The following is a 22387-nucleotide window of genomic DNA, read 5'->3' as shown; positions in this document are numbered from 1 at the left end:
GGGCGGGGTCCACTATAACAGTAGATGGCAGTGATGAGGGGGTAATCATTGTTTGGACCTGCCTGCAGTTTTAAATCTCAGCACAAGCTGGAGTCATTTTATAAGTTAATACAGCAGAGAACATGTTTTACTCCCAGTCTAGAAGCAAAATGTGTAAGTTTAACTTTTATTATTTGGGACTGTTCTCCTACACTAGTAGAAGGAGCTCTTTAATGCCTTTAAAAATGAACAAACTTTTACATAGGTGGTTTAATTGTTAAATATATACAGTATTAAACAGCCACAGGTTCATGGTCTAGAATGTTGAAATAAAATAAACTTGTTAAAGTAGATTTTAAAATTAATTGTTTTGGTCAGACTGCCAGATGTTCACAAGTGTCTCAGCTGTTTGCCTGGTGGTGTTACAGGTGGAGTTTTCCTCGTTGGACTTCCTCCTCCACACTAAAGCTCTGCTGTCTACCATTAACTACCTGAACAGCGTCGTGCCGCCACAACTCCACGCTGCCCGAGACCAAGACCCCAAAAAACGGGTGGAGAAGACCGGACAGGGCCAACCAGGTGTGTACATACTGCCTTCTCACAGATGTCAGTCTGTACCATCTGATGTTCTGTATCTGACAGGAAACTTCTGCTCCCTCTGCAGTGTCTAAAGGAGCAAAAGATGGCGGCATCTTTAGTTTCAAACTGTTCGCTGTGTTGGGTTGTTTCCATGTGGAGGTGTGTGACGACTGCCAGAGCATCGCTGACATCAGAGTCCAAGGTATGAGATGTTTTAAGAGGCAATCACAACACAAACTTTATATTTATTAAGCTCCAGAACTACAAATTGTTTCACTGCCACAGGAATCGATGCGTCGGTGTTGGTACAGGTGAAGGAAACCAAGGTATTCGCTCGACTTCGAGACATCGTGGTCACAGACGTCAACCCCAGAACCATCCACAGAAAGGTCTGTTTGTATGGCGATGTACTGAGAATCCTGAATGTTACACTGGAGCCTGTTTTGGGAAATGGAAAATTTAATTATTTTGATCATACAAATGAAATTTCTCATCATCCTGACTTTTTTTATATTGTCATGTTGCAAAATTGCTGCGACCCTTTGATGTGTTTTATATTAAAGTGATGCTAATTTTGTTTCATGCTACCAACATTTTACCTCAACCTTGTAACACTGATTTTATAGTTGCTATTAATGTCGTTGTACTGTATGTGTTGTATTTAATACTTGATTTATTGTGTATAGTAGCTACTTATGCTATGACACTTATTTTTGATTGGACTCCATCGCGTTATTCTGCTCTTATTATAGGCAGTGTCCATCATGGGTGAGGAGGTCTTCGTCTTCAAACTGACCTTGTTTCCAGGGGCGACACAGGGTGAGGGCTATAGCAACATGTCGAAGGTGGACGGGAAGGTCATGATGAGTCTGGGCTGCATCCGGATCGTCTACCTGCACAAGTTCCTCATGTCACTGCTGGTCAGATTTTTAGACAGACGTACCTCTGTACACATACACACATAGACTTATGTATATGCTTTTTTTTTTTTTTTGTGAAAAGGAGGAAATACAACTCTTGAAGCAAACGTCCATTAAAAATGAGGCTCTCTTCAAATTTTTATCTGCTGCACAAAGTATAATGCATCTTTGCTCATTAACATAAAAAATTCAATAGTAACTTCAGGCCCTCTGCTATAGTAGCTTCAGAAACTTTTAGGCCTCTTCACTTTACTGTGTTGTAGATTTAATTTTAAATGGATGAAACTACATTTTACCCATCAATCTTCACTCAGTAACCACAAGGACAAAGTGAAAACATGGTTTTAGACAATAGGCAAATGTGTGAAGATTAAAAAAAAATGCAGCCTCTCCTCTACGAAAGTGGAGCCTTTGTTGTGGCTCCAAACTGTGCTCAGGTACATCCTGTAGTGTCCTGGGTGGGTTGAGTCTCTCCTCATGTTGGCTAGCGTTCCTTTTTAGGCAGCCAGCTTACACAGGTTTGGTAGCACAGCTCACACAAACTTCTGCCCTGCTTACTCGACCCAAGCCAGGTCCTTCCTATTCTCTGCTGTGCAGCTGGCCATTGGCAGAGGATGCCCTCTGTGGTGCTTCTGTAGATGTTTCCCAACAGCCAAGAGAGTGGGACAACTTGTTTCAGCTTTCTGAGAAAGAAAAGTCTTTGTTTACCAAGTGGGATGTGTTGAAGGACCATGTAAGATTGCCAGTTATAGCATCTTTCCTAGCAAATTTCCTAGAAATTTGATGTCAGCAGTGCCAACCTCCTCCCCATTTATGTGAAGTGGAGGGTGCGTTGTCTTTCTGGATCTCCTAAAGTCTACAATGATCTTCTTGGGTTTAAACAATAGTGGTGTGTTCTGCAAATTTTACCTGTTCTCAGGATAAGGGTTAAATATGTTTGATCCTATCCTTCCTATCCTGACAGTTTGTGTTCTGTGCATGCGAAAATCCATCATCCATGAGTAGACTCAGATGGGTAATTCTAAGTTGCTGAGTTTATGTACTAGTTTACACAGTGGCCTCAATAATTGTGACAAGGAAGAAGTCTGGAATCATGGTCTGGACCCTTCCAAGAGTTGGGTGTCTGACCAGACTGAGTAACCACGTGAGAAGGGCCTTGGTTAGGGAGCAAACCGAGAATGGTACCCTCTGACAAAGCCTCAGAAGTCCTCTGTAGAAACTGAGAAGTTTTCTGGTTTTTGAGGTAGGGATTTTCACCTACTCTTTCTGCTGGCTGTCACACAAGCAAAAAACCAGAATATCTCCACCTCCATGGTGAACGTTTCATTTCACTTGAGTTTTACTCATTTTTATTTATATAGTGCCAGTTCACAACAACAATCATCTCAGGGCACTTGACATAGTAAGGTTTAGACCTTACTATTATTATTATTATTATTATTATAGAGGAAAACCCAACAAATCCCCTGAGCAGCACTTGGCGACAGCGGGGAGGAAAAACTCCCTTTAACAGAAGAAACCTCTGACAGACCCCGGCTCTTGGTGGGCGGCCTTCTGCCTTGACTGGTTGGGGTGAGTGGATAGAGGAGAGACAAAAGAAGAAAAGCAACAAGACACAACAACAATCAATCAAACACTGGTCAGGTGAGAGAGAGGACACACTACGGGAGAGAGGAGACACACAGTGATGGGTAGTGGTGGCATATAGCTGGAGAGGGGAGGGGAGGGGAGGATCATGGTGGCCCCAGCCTAGCCCTGTAACTAAGTGTTCTGTTTATCAAATGCTGCCCCTTTTTTTCTCCATTGTACCTTTGGTGATTGTGGCCAAACAGCTCAGCTGTAACTACATTTGTCCATAGATCTTGCTTCCAGAGCCACTCTGGCACAGTGTTGCTGTGCGGATTTCATATGTTGCTTTTTGTGATGAGGTGCCAGGTAAGGTTTTCTTCTGACGACTCTTCATGTCAACCCTGTGCAGTGAACACTGCACCACCTTGCTGTGTTAGCTACAACTTCCTGTAGCTCCTCTGCCGTCTCATGGAAGTTTTCGCTTTGCCCTTTTGCAGAGTTTTCTTTCATGTCTTGTCTTGATTTCTACAGTGCCTCATTTCTTAGTCATTTGGAAAGAGGAATTTTCAAGATAGAAGTGCTTCGAAGTCTTTTTACAGCCTCCCCTGATTTGTTCATTTTAGGTGGTTGCTTAGAGAATATGGTTGTTGAGTTTTAACACATCTTGCAAGTCAGAACTAATCAGTAAAGAGTTAATGAGGTTCTGAGTATGTTGCAAGTACAGGTACATATATTTAAGTTTGTAACATAAGAATGCATGGACATGTTTTAGTATCTGTTTGCTGCAAGAGTTGGATATGCTTCTTTTGCCTTCGAAAGCTGACTAAAAATGGAGTTTGGCCAAACCTTTACATGCTAGATACACATGCACATTTCCATATATACTTAGAAACATATTTTGGTTACAACATCACACGGGTTCTGTGTGGTGGTTTCTGTTTTCAGTTGCATCAAATTCTTATGGATGTTATGGATTTACAGTCTATTTAAAAAAAAAAAAAAATCATTCTATTTATTTGTATGGAGTGTGTCACTAATTCTTTGTCTAGGTGCTGTTTCCTGTTCTTTGTCTGGTCATTTAAACATAACCTCACCACAGTGGTTAAAAAGCATTAGCTTTTATTACCTTTCATTTTATTGTAAATTCTCAAATAATGGTGTAGTGTAGTAACAGTAAATCATTTATTTACAGTTGAGTGCAAAGGTTTACATCCCTGTACTTTGAAATTGCAAAAAGAGACAAAGAATTTTTTTTCTCATCGTCATGTTTAATGCACATCCAGCTTGTATAAATGTTCCTTCATCAACAGAAGTAATAAAAATGGTCAGGGAGTGTATAAACAAAGTTACAGTAAAATAATGAAAATCATATCTAAAGTTGTGCTAAAGTTTCGGCCTTTATGAAATGTTCTCTAATACCTTGTATGTCCTCCAACCTCTCTGGGTTCCCTCTGAGCAGTGTTTGGATCCTTTTAGGTGCCATTTTAGCTCGTTCTTTATGGCAGACTTGTTCCAAGTCTATCAGATTGCTTGGTTGTCTGCTGTGTACAGCCCTTTTCAGATCAATCCACAGGTTTTCAATGATACTGTAACTGAGCAAGGTGCTAGGAAACTTGCTTGAGAGCTATGCAAAAATCCAAAACAAACAGCACGGTGCCTGACAAAGTCCTTGGAGGCAACTGGAATAAGAGTCCACATCTCCGCGGTCTAGCATAGTCTGCACAGTTCGGGCTTGTCTGGGAGAAAACCATGCAGGAAGCCACTGTTTACTTGTAGACATAAGGCAGCAGGCTTGGAGTTTGCTAAGGAGCAAGATCATGTGGCCTGATGAGACCAAAGTTGAATTATTTGGTCATAATTCACACAAGTATGTGTGGCGAGAAAAACCATTCCCATAGTCCAACATGGTGGCAGCTCCCTAATGTTTTGGGAGTATATGTCTGCATCAGGCACTTGAGCTCTGCATAAAGTGGAAGGAAGAACGAGTACAGCCCAGTGTCAGAAGATTTTAAATCAAAGCTAAAAATGACCTTAACCCCATCCTTCAACAAGACAATGATCCAAAGCACAAAGTCATCAGGAATGGTTTAAAAGGAATAAGGTGAATGTTTTACAAAGGCCTTCCCAGTGTCCAGAAGACATGCAAAGTATTGGAGAACATTTCATAAAGGGCGATGCAAACTTTAGCACTGATATGATTTTTGTTATTTTACTTTGTTTATATACTTCCTGACCATTTTTGTTGCTTCTGTCGAAGAAACATTTGTACTAGCTGAATTTGCACTAAATATGCTGATGAGAATTTTATGACTTTTTTTTTTTGTTGCCATTTCAAAGTGAGGGGGTGCAAACCTTTGAACTCAACTGTAGTGTTGTGGAAGTTAGCTACACTGTGCTTCAAAACAAACAAAAATGCAAAAAAAAGTGTTTTAAAAAGTTGGAGAACAAAAAAGCTTCCTACTCTACTTTGTAGTTTTTTTGCAGAATGTACCTTAGGCAGTGCTTAATATTTGATAGATACAACATGTAAATTATAATTCTGTTTTTATTACAGATGTTGGTTTAAATTTATCACCACATTAAAAATACAAATGATTATGAGCCAAACACACCTGGCATGTGGTGAAGAAGGAACTGAGCTCTGTCTCCACCTCAGGGAAATAAAAGGCCACTGTTGGAGAATTTACAGCCTTTTAAATGTTTAAAATGAACCTAATTGTAGTGGTTTGCTGTTCTGTTATTCTGCTACTCTGTCTCTCATGTTTCTTGTCTTGTTGATGTTTTATTCTTTCAGGCTTCTTTTAGCTTTCAGTGTGCTGATGAGGTACAGCTTCCTGCATGCAGCTCTGAACTGCATCAAACCGGCTTTAGCGTCACTGCACCTTCAGTCTGCTTTAAATATCACCTGGCTTAAGATTTTCAGTAGGGTACAGTCCTGGTCCTTGACTCCTCCTCTGGTTTTTAGTCATAGACCTGGGTTAATCTGAATGAGAGCGAACTCATTTTGATGATGTTAGAATGAGTTTGACCCAGAGGGATGAAGAGTAGAAAACTCAGTATGACAGCAGTTTAAACAGTTTATATAAGCATCAGAGCAGAGGAGCTTGGCATTTTGAAACGAACATTAGGAAATCATTGTAATGCTTCTCCCTGGATGTGAGAGGATGATGATGTTGTTACATTGATCAGAACACCAAACCTGCTGCTCATTCATCACATCGAACACATTGCTGCCTTTGTCTGTTCAAATCTGGGGATTTCAGAGTCCACTGTTAAACTGAAAGTCACATTTATACATTAAATAACATCAGTTTTTTGTTTGCTGGGTTGTTTCAGTGCAAAAATTCAGCAGCTGAGCTGCAAAGATGTCTAATTGTTCTTAAGTCTAAATTATATAGCATTTAAAAAACATTTTTTAATAGTAGTAACACTCCCCAAAACACATCTTAATGGGGGAGAGTTGCTGTCAAAGGCTCCTGTGACACAGACAGATCAAACAGCCTGGTAGCAGTTCAGAGAAGGTTTCTGACCAGGATAACACTCTCTAGCCAATCAGAGAAGGTCACTGTCAGGGGTGGGAGTTTTGGCTCTATTGGCGTGGTTGCAGGTTAGCAAGCTGTTGGTTCCAGTGTTAGCTGAGACAGCTAACCGAAAAAGAAGGTCAAGATAAGAGAGTTTTGTTCCCTGGGAGTCTGGCTCCCGTCACTCTGGTTTGGTACCTGCTGCAGCTGCTGTGATAGTTTTATTTGCCATGCCTCTCTCTCTTCAGATGTTGTTACAGTTGACAGTGTTTTATTTGGTTTCAGGCAGGTTTTCAAAAAGCATGTGTCCTGATAGAAAAACTTGAGTGGCTAAGTATTTCACAAAACATTTCTGTGAACTCCTTCAGTTTGATTTGTTTAAAGGACAGCTTGGAGCCTGTGTGTAGTGTTTGATGTGTTTTCCAGCAGTAGCAGTTGTTTGTTGTTGAGCTCATCTGGACTCTCAGAGAAGGGTTAACATGGTAGCAGTGGCAGTTATTGCACAGAGATTTATTAAGAAAATGGCATTAAATGAAAGTCAGTAGTGATTTCACAGTTTGTTGAAGCTGTAATTATGAACACACTAGTGCTCTCTGTTCACTCTTTGCCCAGCCTTTCTTGGCAATACCACCTGCTCTGTGTCTACAATGCTTTTCAACAAAACTAACCACCACAAATTGTAAAAAATTCAGCATAAGCATCCTCCATTAACGTGTGCCATCCTATTATTCGTACAGTGTCTATGCAGTGAGAAACTTTGCACATTTTTGCCAAAAATCAAGCAGTAAAGCAATGGAAGATAATGGAATGCTTTTCACATGCATGTGACAATAATTATAGCTCATTTCCTTCATATGTGTTGTGCAACTCACTCAGCTGCCATCATTAACCCTCACACCCACACTGCCACGCCCCCTGTTTGCCACAAGACCTCTGCCTGTGACCTTCCCTCCTTGAAAGTGGTTTTTGACCTTTTGAACTTTATTCGTGTTACATTAATGTTTGATCCATGACCAAAATGAGAAAAATTTGTTTTTGCTCTCTGGTCAAAAGATATTCAGCAATATTATTTTTATGACACAGAAATGAACCTGAACACCCCTTCCAGGCAGTGAATACCTCATTGTTCCCTCTGACTGTGCTTTCTCATGGCGTCTTTCCATGAATCTTCATCATGTGATCAGTAGTTATTTGTTGCTTCACTAATTTATTTTGTCCTTCAGATGTTTGTCGACAACTTCCAGGAAGCTCTGAGCGCTGCAACAGCTCAGGCTGCTGAGAAAGCAGCATCCAGCGTTCGAGACTTCGCTCAGAAGAGTTTCCGTCTGTCCATGGACATTAAGCTAAAGGCTCCGCTCATCATCATCCCCCAGTCCTCTACCTCTCATAATGTTGTGGTGGTGGATCTGGGTTTGATCACGGTGGGAAACAGCTTCTCTCTGCTGCCACATGAAGATTTCTCTTTGCCAGCGGTGGTGGAGAAGATGGAACTCAAACTGGCACAACTGAAGTTCTCCAGGTACCAACACATACCTATGAAGAAACTCTGAGTATCAGGATTGATTATCATAAATCAGTAGACATGAGCAGGGATCATTCTAAAAACTTTGTCAGAAATCACTGAACTGTGATGTGAGAAAATCAAACCCACTTTTTGGCCACAGAGTATATTTGTTTTTGTGTTGAGTTCATCTTTGATAAACATTGTCCTCTGAATATGCACCACTGACCCGTAACAAGTCATCATGACAGAGCTGTCCATTGAGTGAACAGAGTTCACAATGGAGGAGGCTAGTGTAGCTTATCTGTCCAGTTTCATCTTCAGATAAACTGCTCATCGACGGGGATGTATTTTATGCACACTTAGGAGACAAGAGGATGTCATATTGATACAGCTCTAATAAAATCTGGTAACTTAGTGTCCTGTTAGTGATCAGATTCAAGATTCAAATTGTCATATGCACAGTATGGAAACGTGTTTTCCTGCACAATGAAATTCTTACTTTGCCATCTACACTGAATGCCAAACAACACAAGTGAAATGTAAAGTAGATAAACAGTAGCACAAAGTCTAAAGGCACTTTAAACAGTGAGTGAAAAGAAATAAGACAAGTAAACAAAAATATATTGAAAACACAATAATGTATGCTGCACTGAAGCTGTATGTACAATAGTCAGCAGTGGGTGTGCAACTATGCATGTGCAACTGAGAATGTAAACAGTACAGGTGCATTTACATGAAGTAATCCCTGATTGTAAACCCCTGTCAGCCTTTTAGGAGTCTGATGATAGTTAGAGTTTTTCAGTCTAGAAGTCCTGCATTTCACACTTCTGAACCTCCGGCTGGAGGGTGGGGGCGTTAACAGTCCATGCTGAGGGTGGGTGGGGTCCTTGAGGAAGTTGCAAAGGATCCTAGGCGACATGCCAAACCTCCTCAGCCTCCTCAGGAAGTACAGCTGCCGTTGGGCCTTCTTGACCAGCTGTGTGGTGTTAAGTGTCCAAGTGAGGTCCTCACTGATGTGGACACCCAGGTATTTGAAGCTGCTCACCCTCTCCATTTCGAGCCCCCAGATGAACTGTGGCCGATGAAATCTCCTCTCCTTCCTCATGTCCACTATCATCTCCTTTGTCTTGTCCGTGTTGAGGCTGAGATTACTGTCCTTGAACCAAGACATCAGACTGGCCACCTCCCTCCTATAGGCTGCTTCGTCCCCACCAGTGATGTGACCTATCACTGTGGTGTCGTCCGCAAACTTTAGGATGATGTTATCAAGCTAACTAGGTAAGCTAGCTAGCTCAGAGAGCTTACTTATGAAAACTTGAGGAGAAAAAACGGTGAGCAATCACAGGGAGTAAACAGTCCAGTAGAGAGAAAATAGAAGCTCAGAGAAATACTGTCACTAATACGAGTGTGCTAACATGTTAGCTGTTATCATAAAAGCCGCAGTAATTCACCATCTAACCCTTTATGAAGTCACTGCATCAAAGAAACTTGGAAACAAATATTTGTGATGATGACCACATGCATAAAAACTGAAAACTGAATAAATGTGTTTTCAGAACCACGTTGAAGCAAGACACTTTGCAGCCGGATGTTGAGATCCTTCAGCCAATCAACTTAGAGCTGCTTGTCACCCGCAACCTGGCTGCTTCCTGGTTCACCAATGTACCCGCAGTTCAGGTTCAGGGAGTCCTCCGGTCACTCAGTGTAGGTCTCAGATATGCCGTTGGTTAAACTGAAATTTAAAAAAAACAATTCTTCGTAGTGAGACATAAGTGTTTTGTGTGTCCATCAGATGAGTCTAGGTGAGGAAGACCTCTCTGTGCTAATGAAGACCCTGGTGGAGAACATCGGGGAAGGAAGTAAAGGGAAGAGTGCTAGTGTTAAAGGCCATTTGGCTCAAGGTAAGCTAACTATTGGTGTATGATGGGAAATCTGATAGGGTAATAGCCATTGTTATGTATCAACCTATATTTCACTTCATCACCTTGGCGTAACTAATTAGGTACTAAAAGAAGATCTGAAGACAGAGAAACCTTTGTTTAAAGGCCAGTTTTTCTTTTCAGAGAAGGCAGATCTTGCTGAGCAGCAGGTGGAGGTGGTGTCATTACAGACGACATCCGGTGGCATGATGGCTGCCACCAGTGGCATTCCGACTGAAAACACCATCAGTGTTCTCCTCAACTTTGAAATTAAAGAGGTACGAAGTCAGTTAAGAAATCGGATATCGGACTGTGTCACTTAAAGTCAGCAGAAATAAATGTGTTCTAAGTTTGTCACTCCACAGGAAGATGTTCTTAACAACCCAGCCAAATTTGAATGATTAAAAAGATTGGCAAGTTTATAAAAGTAGCTTTCAATATCATGAAAAATAAGGAGTATTTTCTGTTGCTGGGGGTGTGTCAGGTGAAGATGCTGAAACCACGCCCAATTGCAGAAATGAGATGCCTGTTCTCATCGTATTAAGGGAGAACACGTATGAAAGATCCATGTGCGGGAAGAAGGCATAGCTAGTTAGTTAGCAAACTGTAGGCTGTAGTAGGTGTAGTAACTTGCAGTCAAACAGGAGAACTGGTGCTACTGCGCCCGGGCTCTACAGGAGCATTTTATCAAAAACCACAGAGTGACATGAGAAACACAGTTTTGGTGTTTATGGAGCTGCTTCTCCTTTGTGTTAGTGTTTGAATGAAAACAGGCAGTGCTCAGCTTCTACACAGACGGAGCAGACAGCTGGTGTCGCAGCAGTGGAGACGGGGAGCCCAGGAGAAGTGAAACTACACGTTAGCAATACCTATGCTCGTTAATGTTCATGCAATAAAACCTTTGAGTAAAAAGCCACTAGGAGTAATTTATTTAGGAAACATTTGTGAAACAAGCATAAATTTAAAGCCACAATTCAAGCTTTGCCCACAGTCTGCGAGCTTGTTAGGCTAACAGCTAACTGTGGTGCTCTGTCTGCAGCGTGGCCATTGTCTTCTCTCCCTCCACCAAATACAGCCAGTGCAGATGGGCTCCAACACATTTACCATTCATGTGTTCCTGCTTTTGTCATTGTTTAATACTGAGGCGGCAGCATTAATGGTATTTCTTTTAAACACACAACTATAGCTGTAAGGTTTTGTCTTTCATATCGCGTGCCCCTAAAAACTAATGCAGGTATAGAGCTCTGTGCACTCTAGCCTTTATAACATTACACTGTCGAGGGGAAGGGTTATGTTAAGGATGGTTCCAGTGCATCATTAAGACACGCTTTCTGACCTGCCTGAAAAAACCTGAACTCAGAAGTGATGAACAAATACTTAACGGTCTAACTCCACAATTCAGCACTACATAGCTCTCAGTCTTTTCATATATTTTCAGCAACAAGTTTCTAACATGTATAACATCTTTAGAAGAAAATTAGAGTTTGCTTTACTCCAACTTTAAAGGTCAGCTGAGGTCTTGGAAACGACACGAAAACCTAAACAACCAAAGCTGATACTCACATGGTACTGTAGATGCAGATCTGGTCAGGTATCAATCATCCTGATGGACTTCCCTGTTTCCTCTTCAAGGTGCTCCTGACCCTGAAAAAACCCAGAGAGCAAGAAGATTCACCTTTCCTGGTCTTTCAAATTGCTCACCTGGGCATCGACACCAAAGTCAGGAAGTACGACATGTGTGCCACAGCTTACATCAAGAAGATCACCATGAGGTGCCTGGAGTTCAAAGGTCAGAGCCTCCCAGTAGAGCATGAATTAATGATAATTCCTCTGTAACTGGCATACTGCATTGTACTGTATTTATGGTGTCCTGTAATGTTTTCATGGTTTTATCTTGTTTCAGACTCGAGTGGCGAGCCGCTGTGTCTCATCAGCTCTTCAGTGGAGCCTGGAGCTGAACTGCTCAAAGTGCAGTATGTCAAGGTGAGCATATCACTAAGTCACATTATGATTGCCTGTTGAGATAAATAGGTCTATGCGAGATGATCCAGGAGCAGAGAATAGAATAAAAGACCCGAAATTCAATATTTTTGATCTGCCTGAACTTGAGGTTTGTTTATACTTAGGCTGACCGCTCAGGGCCGAGCTTCTCCACCATTTACAAGAACACGGAGCAGATGATAAATGTGAGTGACTGTTTATCCACACACACTTGTACGCATACACCTGTACACATGCTTGTTATTGAGTCTTTATCTGCATACAGTTTGACAATTTCAGTCTGTTTTTGAAAAAAAATTAGTTTAGCTCCATGAAGGCTAATTCTGCAGACAGCAGTGCAGCACAGCAATTATTTATTTTATTGTCTCATAATTTTCAAGAATTCTGAAGAAGTTTTATGAAATTACAGACCTGTAGATTACCAGGTTACTATTAGTCTTGCTCTTTCTGTCTCCAGGTGACCTTCGCCTCTCTTGACTTCATGCTGCACACAGAGGCTCTGCTTTCAGCCATCAACTTTCTGTTGGCAGCACTGTCATCTGGCAGTATGCTGTCCTCAGAGAGAGAAATCAAACCGAAAATAGAGGACAAAACTGTGTCTGCCAAGTCCAGTCAGTACCACACATAAACGGAGCCAGACTCACACATATATAATAAGTTGCAAATTAACTATAGTGAAAATAAAATATTAAACTGTGGGTCTAAATGGCTGAACATTCCCCCCAGGTTCATTGAGTAAAACTGAACTTATCTCACTGTTTTAACTGTTAAATTTGTTTCTTGTTAGCTGCCCTGGTGTCTTCTGCAGACTGCGAGGTTGTCGGCCTACATATTATGATAACGCTGGGAGCCTTCAGTGTTCTGGTGTGTGACCAGAGCTGCAACATGGCTGACATCAAGATCCAAGGTACAAAACAGAGATGTAACTGTATCAAAATTTAACGTCACAGTTATAGTGGCCAAAATAATCACGGTACGGTTGAAAATGTTCAAAAAGTACTTGGACTAATGGAAATCATTCATTTAAGGTTTTATTTTGAAAACCACAAATAACTATTAGTGTGGGTATGCATTATGTGTGCATAAACATTAAAAACAACACAGCCGATGGCCGTAGCCTTCTGTAAACATAGGAAAATGTATCAAATGTGGGTTTGGGGAGGCCCTGGGCTTTCCTGCTGCTCCATGCCCACTCTGTAAGCAAGGGAATAGCAGATGTATTGTTAATTAGTCTTTATTAAAGTCTCCCTTTCTCACACACATTTATATTTAATCCTCTCCTTTGAGCACATGCAAACAAACAAAAGTCTTAAGACAGTGAAAGTAGTTGTAAGCAGCCCAGAGGATTCTAGTGTTTCTCCTGTGGGAAAACAGTTTCTCAACCAAGTCCACCACTGTCGGATTTTAAATGAACAGAATATGTTGTTGGGTGACGTCACTGTGTAGCGTGTTATTGCGTGCCACGGGCTGACAGACACGCAACACATACAGCAGCAGAACGTGAAGTGTTTTTACAAGACCAGGTAGCACTGACAGCCTAATGACGAGCTGTGTGGCCTGTTCTGAAGTCCTCACATTCTGCACTGAGCTGAAAGGTAACTGGCTGATGGTCACGACGACTCAAAGATTTAAACTGTTGCCTCCTTCCGCAGCAGTTGTTTCCTGCATGTTCTACAGACAGGGTGACCATCTTCAATTGCCTCCCTCAGGACTCCACACTTCAGACTTAGTTTTCTTAGATGGATTAAAACTTTCCGTAGCGTTGTCACTCAGCCTGTCACCACATTCTGCCGTGTTTTCTCTGATCCGAGCAAACCCATGTTGCAGACTGTGCTTGCGTCTGAGAACCTCCAGCTAGGGTTGGTTGGTCTTGGACAGTATTTAACCCTTCAGTAGATGAGTTTGTCGAAGCCTGCTAGTCAACCGTGGTTTTAATGATATCTAAAATTTTAAGCAGCAGTACTGACCACTGGAAATTTTACCATGGTTTATTTTGACACTGCTAACCTTTTAATCCTTAGTAGAAAACCACAGCTGAGCTATTGTCTGATATCGTTTGTCAGCACCAATCCTAATGTAAGAAATTTGTTGTGCCTTTCAGGTATTAATGGCTCTTTGCTGATGCAAGGACCACAAACTCATATCTCGGCCTGCCTACGAGATTTCATCATTGAGAATGTTGATCCCAAAAGTGTCCACAAGGAGGTGAGCCAGTTGTCTTATGCTGATTACTCTGATAGAGATTAACTTAAATGTGAAACAGAGTAAACTGTCATCTGAATGCTTCATTCAGGCTCATGTTTTTACCAGCTCATTGACCTGTCCGCTATCTATTCATTTCTTTACCTCTAATACTCACATCGGGGCTGATGACTTTAACTTTTCACACATCTGTCGCAAGACTAGCCTGGACTCCCTGAGAGTCACCTACGTAAACTAAGTCAGACTGCCATTGAAAACCTCAGACTATCCTGGACCACCTTGAACTACAACACCACCCTCTGCAACAAACATGTATTAAGCTACCTCAGACTACTGTTGACATAGTGAAACTTTGCTGGACTATATTATATCACTCCTGACTACCATGGGCATTTCTAAAATCACTTGAAACACCCAAGACTTATTCTTATCACGGTCAAGGTCAAAGTGTTTATTGTCATATGCACAGTACGGAAACGCGTTTCACTGTACAATGAAATTCTTACTTTGCCGTCCACATGAATGCCACACAATACAAATGAAATATAAAGTACATAAATAAGTAGCACAAAACCTAAGGCACTTTAAAGCAGCAAATGCAGAGATATAATAAAAATATACAAGAATATAATAAGACAATGTATGCTACACGGGAGCTGTATGTGCATTAGTCAACAGCACTTCCTCAGATCGACCCAATGGCTCCTCCCCCACAGTCACCACCCTTCCCTCCAGCCCCCCACCTCTAACGATCTGTGAAAAGGCCTCTTTAAAAAACAAAAGATCAACAACATGCCCACATGGCATGACCCCTTCCTGCCTGAAAGTGTGTGCTGATCAGCTGGCCCCTATCTTCACACTCATCTTCAACTGGTCACTGGAGCTGTGTGAAGTCCCCTCCTGCTTCAAATGCTCCACCGTCATTCCAGTCCCCAAGAAAACCTCCATCAGTGGACTGAACGACTACAGACCCGTCGCCCTGACATCTGTAGTTATGAAGTCCTTTAAAAGACTGGTGTCGGCCCACCTGAAGGACAACGTTGACCCCCTGCTGGACCCCTCCAGTTTGCCTACCAGGCAAACAGGTCAGTGGACGATGCAGTGAACATGGCACTGAATTACATCCTGCAACACCTCGACTCCCCAGGGACCTATGCGTGGGTCCTCTTTGTGGACTTCAGCTTGGTATTCAACACCATCATCCTGGACATCTTCCACTCCAAACTGACCCAGCTCACTGTGCCTGCCCCCACCTGTCAGTGGATTACTAGCTTTCTGACAGACAGGAAGCAGCAGGTGAGGCTGGGGAAAACCACATCCAGCACCCGGACAATAAGCACAGGTGCCCCCCAGAGATGTGTGCTCTCCCCTCTGCTGTTTTCATTCTACACCAACGACTGCATCTCGAAGGACCCCTCTGGCGAGCTCCTAAAGTTTGCAGATGAGACAACGGTCATTGGTCTCATCTGAGACCGTGATGAGTCAACCTACAGACAGGAGGTTGAGCAGCTGGTCCTGTGGTGTAGCCACAACAACCTGGAGCTGAACCTGCTCAAAGTGGAGATAACAGTGGACTTACGGAAGAACCCCCCCCCCACTTGGCAGCACTGTAAAGTCCTACAGGTTCCTGGGCTCCACCATCTCCCAGGATATGAAGTGGACGTCCAACATCAGGACCATCATCAAGAAGCCACAGCAGAGAATGTACTTCCTGCTCCAGCTCAGGAAGTTTGACCTTTGCTGATGCAGTTCTACAGAGGCATCATCGAGTCTGTTCTCTGCACCTCCATCACTGTCTGGTTTGGCTCAGCAACCAAACAGGACAGGAACAGACTCCAGTGGACAATCAGGACTGCAGAAAAGGTAATTGGTGCAAGCCTGCCCTCCATGGAGGACCTGTACACCTCACTTGTCAAAAGGAGGGTAGAGAGGATCACTGCAGAACCCCTCACACCCGTGACATAATCTGTTTGAACTCCTCCCCTCTGGATGGCGCTACAGGTCACTGTATGCCAAGACAACCAGGCACAAGGACAGTTTCTTCCCCCCCGGGCTGTCGCTTTGATGAACACTTGTACAGATTATACAGATCTGTACAGATCTCTATTTTTATTCATATTTATCTCATTTCACAATGAGCATTCCTGTGTCTGCATTGTTTACTGTCTGTTTATACTGCTTATTTTGCATCGTTTGCACAGTTTGTTGCTGTTAATACTGCTTATTATGTTATACTAGCCTTATGTTTGTTTACTTGCACCTTGCGTGGGTATATGTACATTCACTTTGAGGGCTGATGTACCAGAGTCAAATTCCTCGTGTGTCTGACACACCTGGCCAATAAAGCAGATTCTGATAACATGACATATTTCCTGGTAATAAACTCCTGTCAGCTGTTGAGGAGGCTGATGCTGTGGACCGCAAGTGCCTGCAGAGAGTAAAGACTGTGGAGAAGATCACCAGGACTCTACTGCCCTCTCTGCAGAGCATCTACCACCACAGGGTGTGTAGGAAAGGTGCCTCCATCCTCAAGGACCCTACCCACCCCCAGCATGGACTGTTCGCCTCCATACCCTCCAGCCGGAGGTTCAGAAGTGTGAAATGCAGGACTTCTAGACTGAAAAACTTTTTCCCTCTGCCATCAGACTCCTCAAGAAGTACAGTCGCTGTTGAGCCTTCTTGACCAGCTGTGTGGTGTTATGTGTTCAAGTGAGGTCCTCACTGATGTGGAAACCCAGGTATTTGAAGCTGCTCACCCTCTCCACTTCAAGCCCCTGGATGAACAGTGGCTGATGAGATCTCCTCTCCTTCCTCATGTCCACTATCATCTTGTTCGTCTTGTCCGTGTTGAGGCTGAGATTATTGTCCTTGCACCATGACACCAAACTGGCCATTTCCTTCCTGTAGGCTGCTTTGTCCCCACCAGTGATGCGACCTATCACTGCGGTGTCATCCGCGAACTTAAGGATGATGTTGTCTTTGTGGGAGGCGACACAGTCATGGGTGAACAGGGTGTAGAGGATGGGACTGAAGACACATCCCTGTGGGGTGCCAGTGTTTGTAGTGATGCTGGCTGAAGTCTTGTTGCCAATCCTGACAGACTGGGGCCTGCCATTCAGAAAGTCCAGGAGCCAGTCACAGAGGGTGGGGTACAGATCTAGTGTGTACAGTTTGTGGGGGATAACTGTGTTGAAGGCGGAGCTATAGTCAATGAAGAGTATCCTGATGTAGGAGTCTCTTTTTTCCAGGTGAGAAAGGGAATAATGAAGGGCAGCTGAGGTGGCCCTGTTGGGTCGGTAGGCATACTGCAGGGGATCCAGGGTGTCCGGTATACTGCTCTGAATGTGGGCCAGTACCACTCTCTCAAAACATTTCATAATGATAGGAGTGCCACTGGCCTGTAGTCGTTCAGGCAGGTGGCCAGGCTCTTCTTATAAAGGTACTCTGCTGGACTCTTTGGCCAGCTGTGGACAGAGTGTCTTAACCACCCACACACACCCAGACTATCTAGGGCTACACCCATCTTTCCAAAAGGTCTAATCTTTGTCTTCTTCAGGCCATCTCCAGTATTGGTGATGAGGTGTTCAGCTTCACCATGAGTCTGACTCCCAATGCCACAGAGGGCACTGGTTACGCCGACACCTCTAAAACAGATGGCAGAGTGGAGCTAAGGGTGGGCTGTATCCAGGTCATTTACCTGCACAAGTTTGTCATGTCTCTGCTGGTGAGTTTCACATTGCTAGAATGTTAAAGCACAACTGTAATGTGATTTTAATTTTTCCTAATTTCTTTCTACTTTTAGGTGGGGCGATATGTAAAATCAAAACTAAAACTGAAAACAGTGATGTGTAAATCATCTGTGTCCTGTATGACATTGAAAACAACATAGCTGCACGTTACTTGATGAGACACCATCAATTTTATTCTTTGTTCATAATAAACACTCCAATCCTGATGCTGCAACACATTCCAAAACAAGTTGGGACAGTAAAGCGTTTACCACGACGTGATGCTGCTGTTCCTTTTCATAACACTTAAAAGGTGTTTAGGGACTGAGGACACCAAGTGATTAAATGTGTCTGGTGTCATTTTGTCTCATTCTTCCTGCAAACAAGTCTTAATGTGCACAACAGTCCTGGGTCTTCGTTGACTCAATTTGCATTTCAAAATGTGCCACACATTCTTTACTGGGGACAGGTCGGGGACTGTAGGCTGAGGTTTTGCATCGTCTTGTTGAAATATGCATGGGCATCCCTGGAAAAGACGTTGTCTTGAAGGCAGCATGTGTTGCTCCAACATCTCTGTGTATTGTTCAGCATTAATGGAGCCATCACAGAAGTGTGTGTGACCTTTGACAAGGGCACTGACACAACCCCAGACCATGACAGACCCTGGCTTTTGGACTTCTTTCTGCTAACAGTCTGGATGGTCCTTGTCGTCTTTGGTCTGGAGCACACGGGGTCCATTCCTTACAAAAAGACCTGAAACACTGATTGGTCTGACCAGAGTCCACGTTTCCACCCTGTGATGGTCCATCCCAGATGCCCCCAAGTCCAGAGCAGTCGACTTCTGGACACTGTTGACATTGGGCTTCCTTTTGGCACAGTACAGATTCAAGCAGCATTTATGGATGTAACTATGTATTGTAGTCCCTGACACAGGTGAGCCAAAGTCATCCTGAGCCCATCACTGATAGCAGAGTGGCGATTCTTGATGCGGTGGCGTGTGAGGGATTGGAGAGCTCGGTCATCCAGTTTAGGCTTGGCCCTCGGCCCTTGTGCACTGAAATCCCTCCAGATTCCTTGAATCGTTTGATGTACTGCACTGTAGAGGGCGACAGATCCAAATCCCTACTATCTTTCTTCGAGGAACATTGGTTTTACACATTTCAATGATTTTCTCACATGTTGACCATCTGGCGGTCCTTGGCCCATCTTTGCTCCTAAAGGCCTCGGCCTTTCTTGGATGCCACTGTTGTACCAAGTCATGATGCAGTTGCTGGTTGACATCACCTGTTTCAAATGGAGTCCACTGTTTTACATCATTACTGGCTCTGAAATGCAACCGGCCCAACTTTGTAATGTGTTGCAGCATCAGGATAGAAGTGAGAGTTTATTTTTGAACCAAGAAAAAAATTGATGAGGTGTCACACCAAATAATGCGCTGCTGTGCTGTTTTCAGTGTCCTACAGGACACAGATGATTTACACATCACTATTTTCTAATTTAGATTTACACACCATACCAACTTTTTCTGATTTGGGGCTTGAAACTGCAGTGAGGCCATTGTCTTCTGTTGCAGGCATTCTGCTCTTAGAACAAATTTTAAGAACAAATAATATAGTCTTGAGTTATTGATGCATTTAAATCATTTTGTAAAAATAGCCTTGTATAATAAGATTTCACTTAGTTTTGACATACTTGATCATTTCTATGTAACATTTACACAAATTTTAGTTTTTTAGCTTTTTTATTGTATCTGTTTTTATTTTTTTTTGTTGTTATTTTTAAGTTGCGGCTTTAGGTTTGTGCAGTAGCAGTTTTTACTGATGTTAACTTGTTTTGTAAACGCTTTGTAAATAACTCATTTTACTCTTCAATTTCAATTCACTATCATCCAGAGCTTCACCAACAACTTCCAGACAGCTAAAGAAGCTCTGAGCGCTGCGACGGCTCAGGCTGCTGAGAAGGCGGCATCTAGTGTTCGAGACTTCACCCAGGAGAGTTTTCGTTTGTCCATGGACATCAAGCTGAAGGCTCCACTCATTATCATCCCGCAGTCTTCCACCTCCCATGATGCACTGGTGATGGACCTGGGTCTGATCACGGTGGGAAACAGCTTTTCTCTGCTACCTGTCAACGGATGCCCGCTGCCAGCCATCATTGACAACATGGACGTTCGTTTGACGCAGCTCAAACTCTCCAGGTCAGTCAAACAGAACTGATATGATCTAGAAACAGCTGAGAACAAAAGTGTGGAATCTAGTCAGGAAGATTAATTAAAGAATTTATTTGCGTGCAACTGTACACCAGGACAAGTTATGAAAGTAAAACAATTCATTTTGTTTTGTATTTTTAATGGGAGAAGAAATTAAACACTTGTTCATTCATGCTTATTTTGAATGAAGACAGACCGGCTCATTGAATCAGTACACTAGATATAACTGTTTTTAATAAACAATGTTGTTTAATACACAAATTTAGATAAAAAGCTTTTTTTCTAGGACCTGTATGGACCTGGGGTCAGACCAACCCAGTATCGAGCTCCTGGAACCAGTCAACCTGCACCTAAATATCAAGAGGAACCTGGCGGCTTCCTGGTACAAGAGTATGGCAGCTGTGGAAATTGATGGAGATCTGAAGCCCATGAAGGTATGAGTATTACACATTCAGGTTCCTTGAAAGGGAAAATGAAAGAGCACCAGTGTGACTGATGGTGGTTTTGAAAGTATGCCAGAAGCAAAATCTGAGGAAAATGTCTGAGTTTTTACTGACCTTGAAATCTTCTTTGCCATCTGGGTGGTGTTTTAGTGCCAAGATAAGATGGGGCATAATCTTAACAGGGGACTAGGGGACACTTGTGTCTTTTCAAAAGACTTGTAGTGGGAAATGCCTTGTTAACACCTGTGACTGTTAAACTGTATTATGCAACAATATTGATTGCTTTTCAACCATGATTAATGTAATGAGAGGTCTAAAACTACCTCAAAAACACGGCCTGCCTACTTGACTATGCAGTGTAGGAAATTCTGAGCCATGATTTTCCTAGTTCCCACGTTTACTGAAGGCAGCATGACTGATGGTACCAACCTCGTCAGTTCCAAGACCATGCCCATCTTTGTTAATCCTGGCCCTTGTTCCATAAGTGGGCCAAAAGCTTAAAACTGAAAAAATAAGATCTGAAACTGAACCATGTTTTGTAGTTGAAAATTAAAGTTACATTTTAACTGGAAAAACCTGTCATATGCCATTTTTTTAGATGGACTTGTGTTTTTCAGAGTTCAAGATGAATATACTTTATATGGACCTCATTTACAGTGCCTTGCGAAAGTATTCGGCCCCCTTGAATTTTGCGACCTTTTGCCACATTTCAGGCTTCAAACATAAAGATATAAAACTGTAATTTTTTGTGAAGAATCAACAACAAGTGGGACACAATCATGAAGTGGAACGAAATTTATTGGATATTTCAAACTTTTTTAACAAATAAAAAACTGAATAATTGGGCGTGCAAAATTATTCAGCCCCTTTACTTTCAGTGCAGCAAACTCTCTCCAGAAGTTCAGTGAGGATCTCTGAATGATCCAATGTTGACCTAAATGACTAATGATGATAAATAGAATCCACCTGTGTGTAATCAAGTCTCCGTATAAATGCACCTGCACTGTGATAGTCTCAGAGGTCTGTTTAAAGCGCAGAGAGCATCATGAAGAACAAGGAACACACCAGGCAGGTCCGAGATACTGTTGTGGAGAAGTTTAAAGCCGGATTTGGATACAAAAAGATTTCCCAAGCTTTAAACATCCCAAGGAGCACTGTGCAAGTGATAATATTGAAATGGAAGGAGTATCAGACCACTGCAAATCTACCAAGACCTGGCCGTCCCTCTAAACTTTCAGCTCATACAAGGAGAAGACTGATCAGAGATGCAGCCAAGAGGCCCATGATCACTCTGGATGAACTGCAGAGATCTACAGCTGAGGTGGGAGACTCTGTCCATAGGACAACAATCAGTCGTATACTGCACAAATCTGGCCTTTATGGAAGAGTGGCAAGAAGAAAGCCATTTCTTAAAGATATCCATAAAAAGTGTCGTTTAAAGTTTGCCACAAGCCACCTGGGAGACACACCAAACATGTGGAAGAAGGTGCTCTGGTCAGATGAAACCAAAATCGAACTTTTTGGCAACAATGCAAAACGTTATGTTTGGCGTAAAAGCAACACAGCTCATCACCCTGAACACACCATCCCCACTGTCAAACATGGTGGTGGCAGCATCATGGTTTGGGCCTGCTTTTCTTCAGCAGGGACCGGGAAGATGGTTAAAATTGATGGGAAGATGGATGGAGCCAAATACAGGACCATTCTGGAAGGAAACCTGATGGAGTCTGCAAAAGACCTGAGACTGGGACGGAGATTTGTCTTCCAACAAGACAATGATCCAAAACATAAAGCAAAATCTACAATGGAATGG

General features: G+C 42.6%; 1 protein-coding gene across 1 annotated transcript in view; it reads left to right on the top strand.

Annotated features, from left to right (window-relative positions):
- The window catches only part of vps13c (vacuolar protein sorting 13 homolog C), a 110943-nt gene that overhangs the window by 35906 nt on the left and 52650 nt on the right, over positions 1-22387 (top strand). The window contains exons 31-47 of the mRNA XM_020602650.1: positions 408-558; positions 644-760; positions 844-947; positions 1311-1478; positions 7792-8087; positions 9629-9776; positions 9865-9973; positions 10136-10269; positions 11624-11780; positions 11895-11974; positions 12118-12177; positions 12450-12603; positions 12780-12899; positions 14094-14197; positions 17751-17918; positions 19815-20119; positions 20418-20565. Coding sequence (XP_020458306.1) covers positions 408-558; positions 644-760; positions 844-947; positions 1311-1478; positions 7792-8087; positions 9629-9776; positions 9865-9973; positions 10136-10269; positions 11624-11780; positions 11895-11974; positions 12118-12177; positions 12450-12603; positions 12780-12899; positions 14094-14197; positions 17751-17918; positions 19815-20119; positions 20418-20565 — 2523 coding nt within the window. The remainder of the gene's footprint in view (positions 1-407; positions 559-643; positions 761-843; positions 948-1310; positions 1479-7791; positions 8088-9628; positions 9777-9864; positions 9974-10135; positions 10270-11623; positions 11781-11894; positions 11975-12117; positions 12178-12449; positions 12604-12779; positions 12900-14093; positions 14198-17750; positions 17919-19814; positions 20120-20417; positions 20566-22387) is intronic.

The sequence above is a fragment of the Monopterus albus genome, unplaced genomic scaffold, assembly GCF_001952655.1.
Source record: "Monopterus albus unplaced genomic scaffold, M_albus_1.0 scaffold57.1, whole genome shotgun sequence".
Taxonomy (NCBI): Eukaryota; Metazoa; Chordata; class Actinopteri; order Synbranchiformes; family Synbranchidae; genus Monopterus; species Monopterus albus.
Note: the sequence above shows the minus strand (reverse complement) of the source record. Positions and strands in the feature narration are given on the sequence as shown.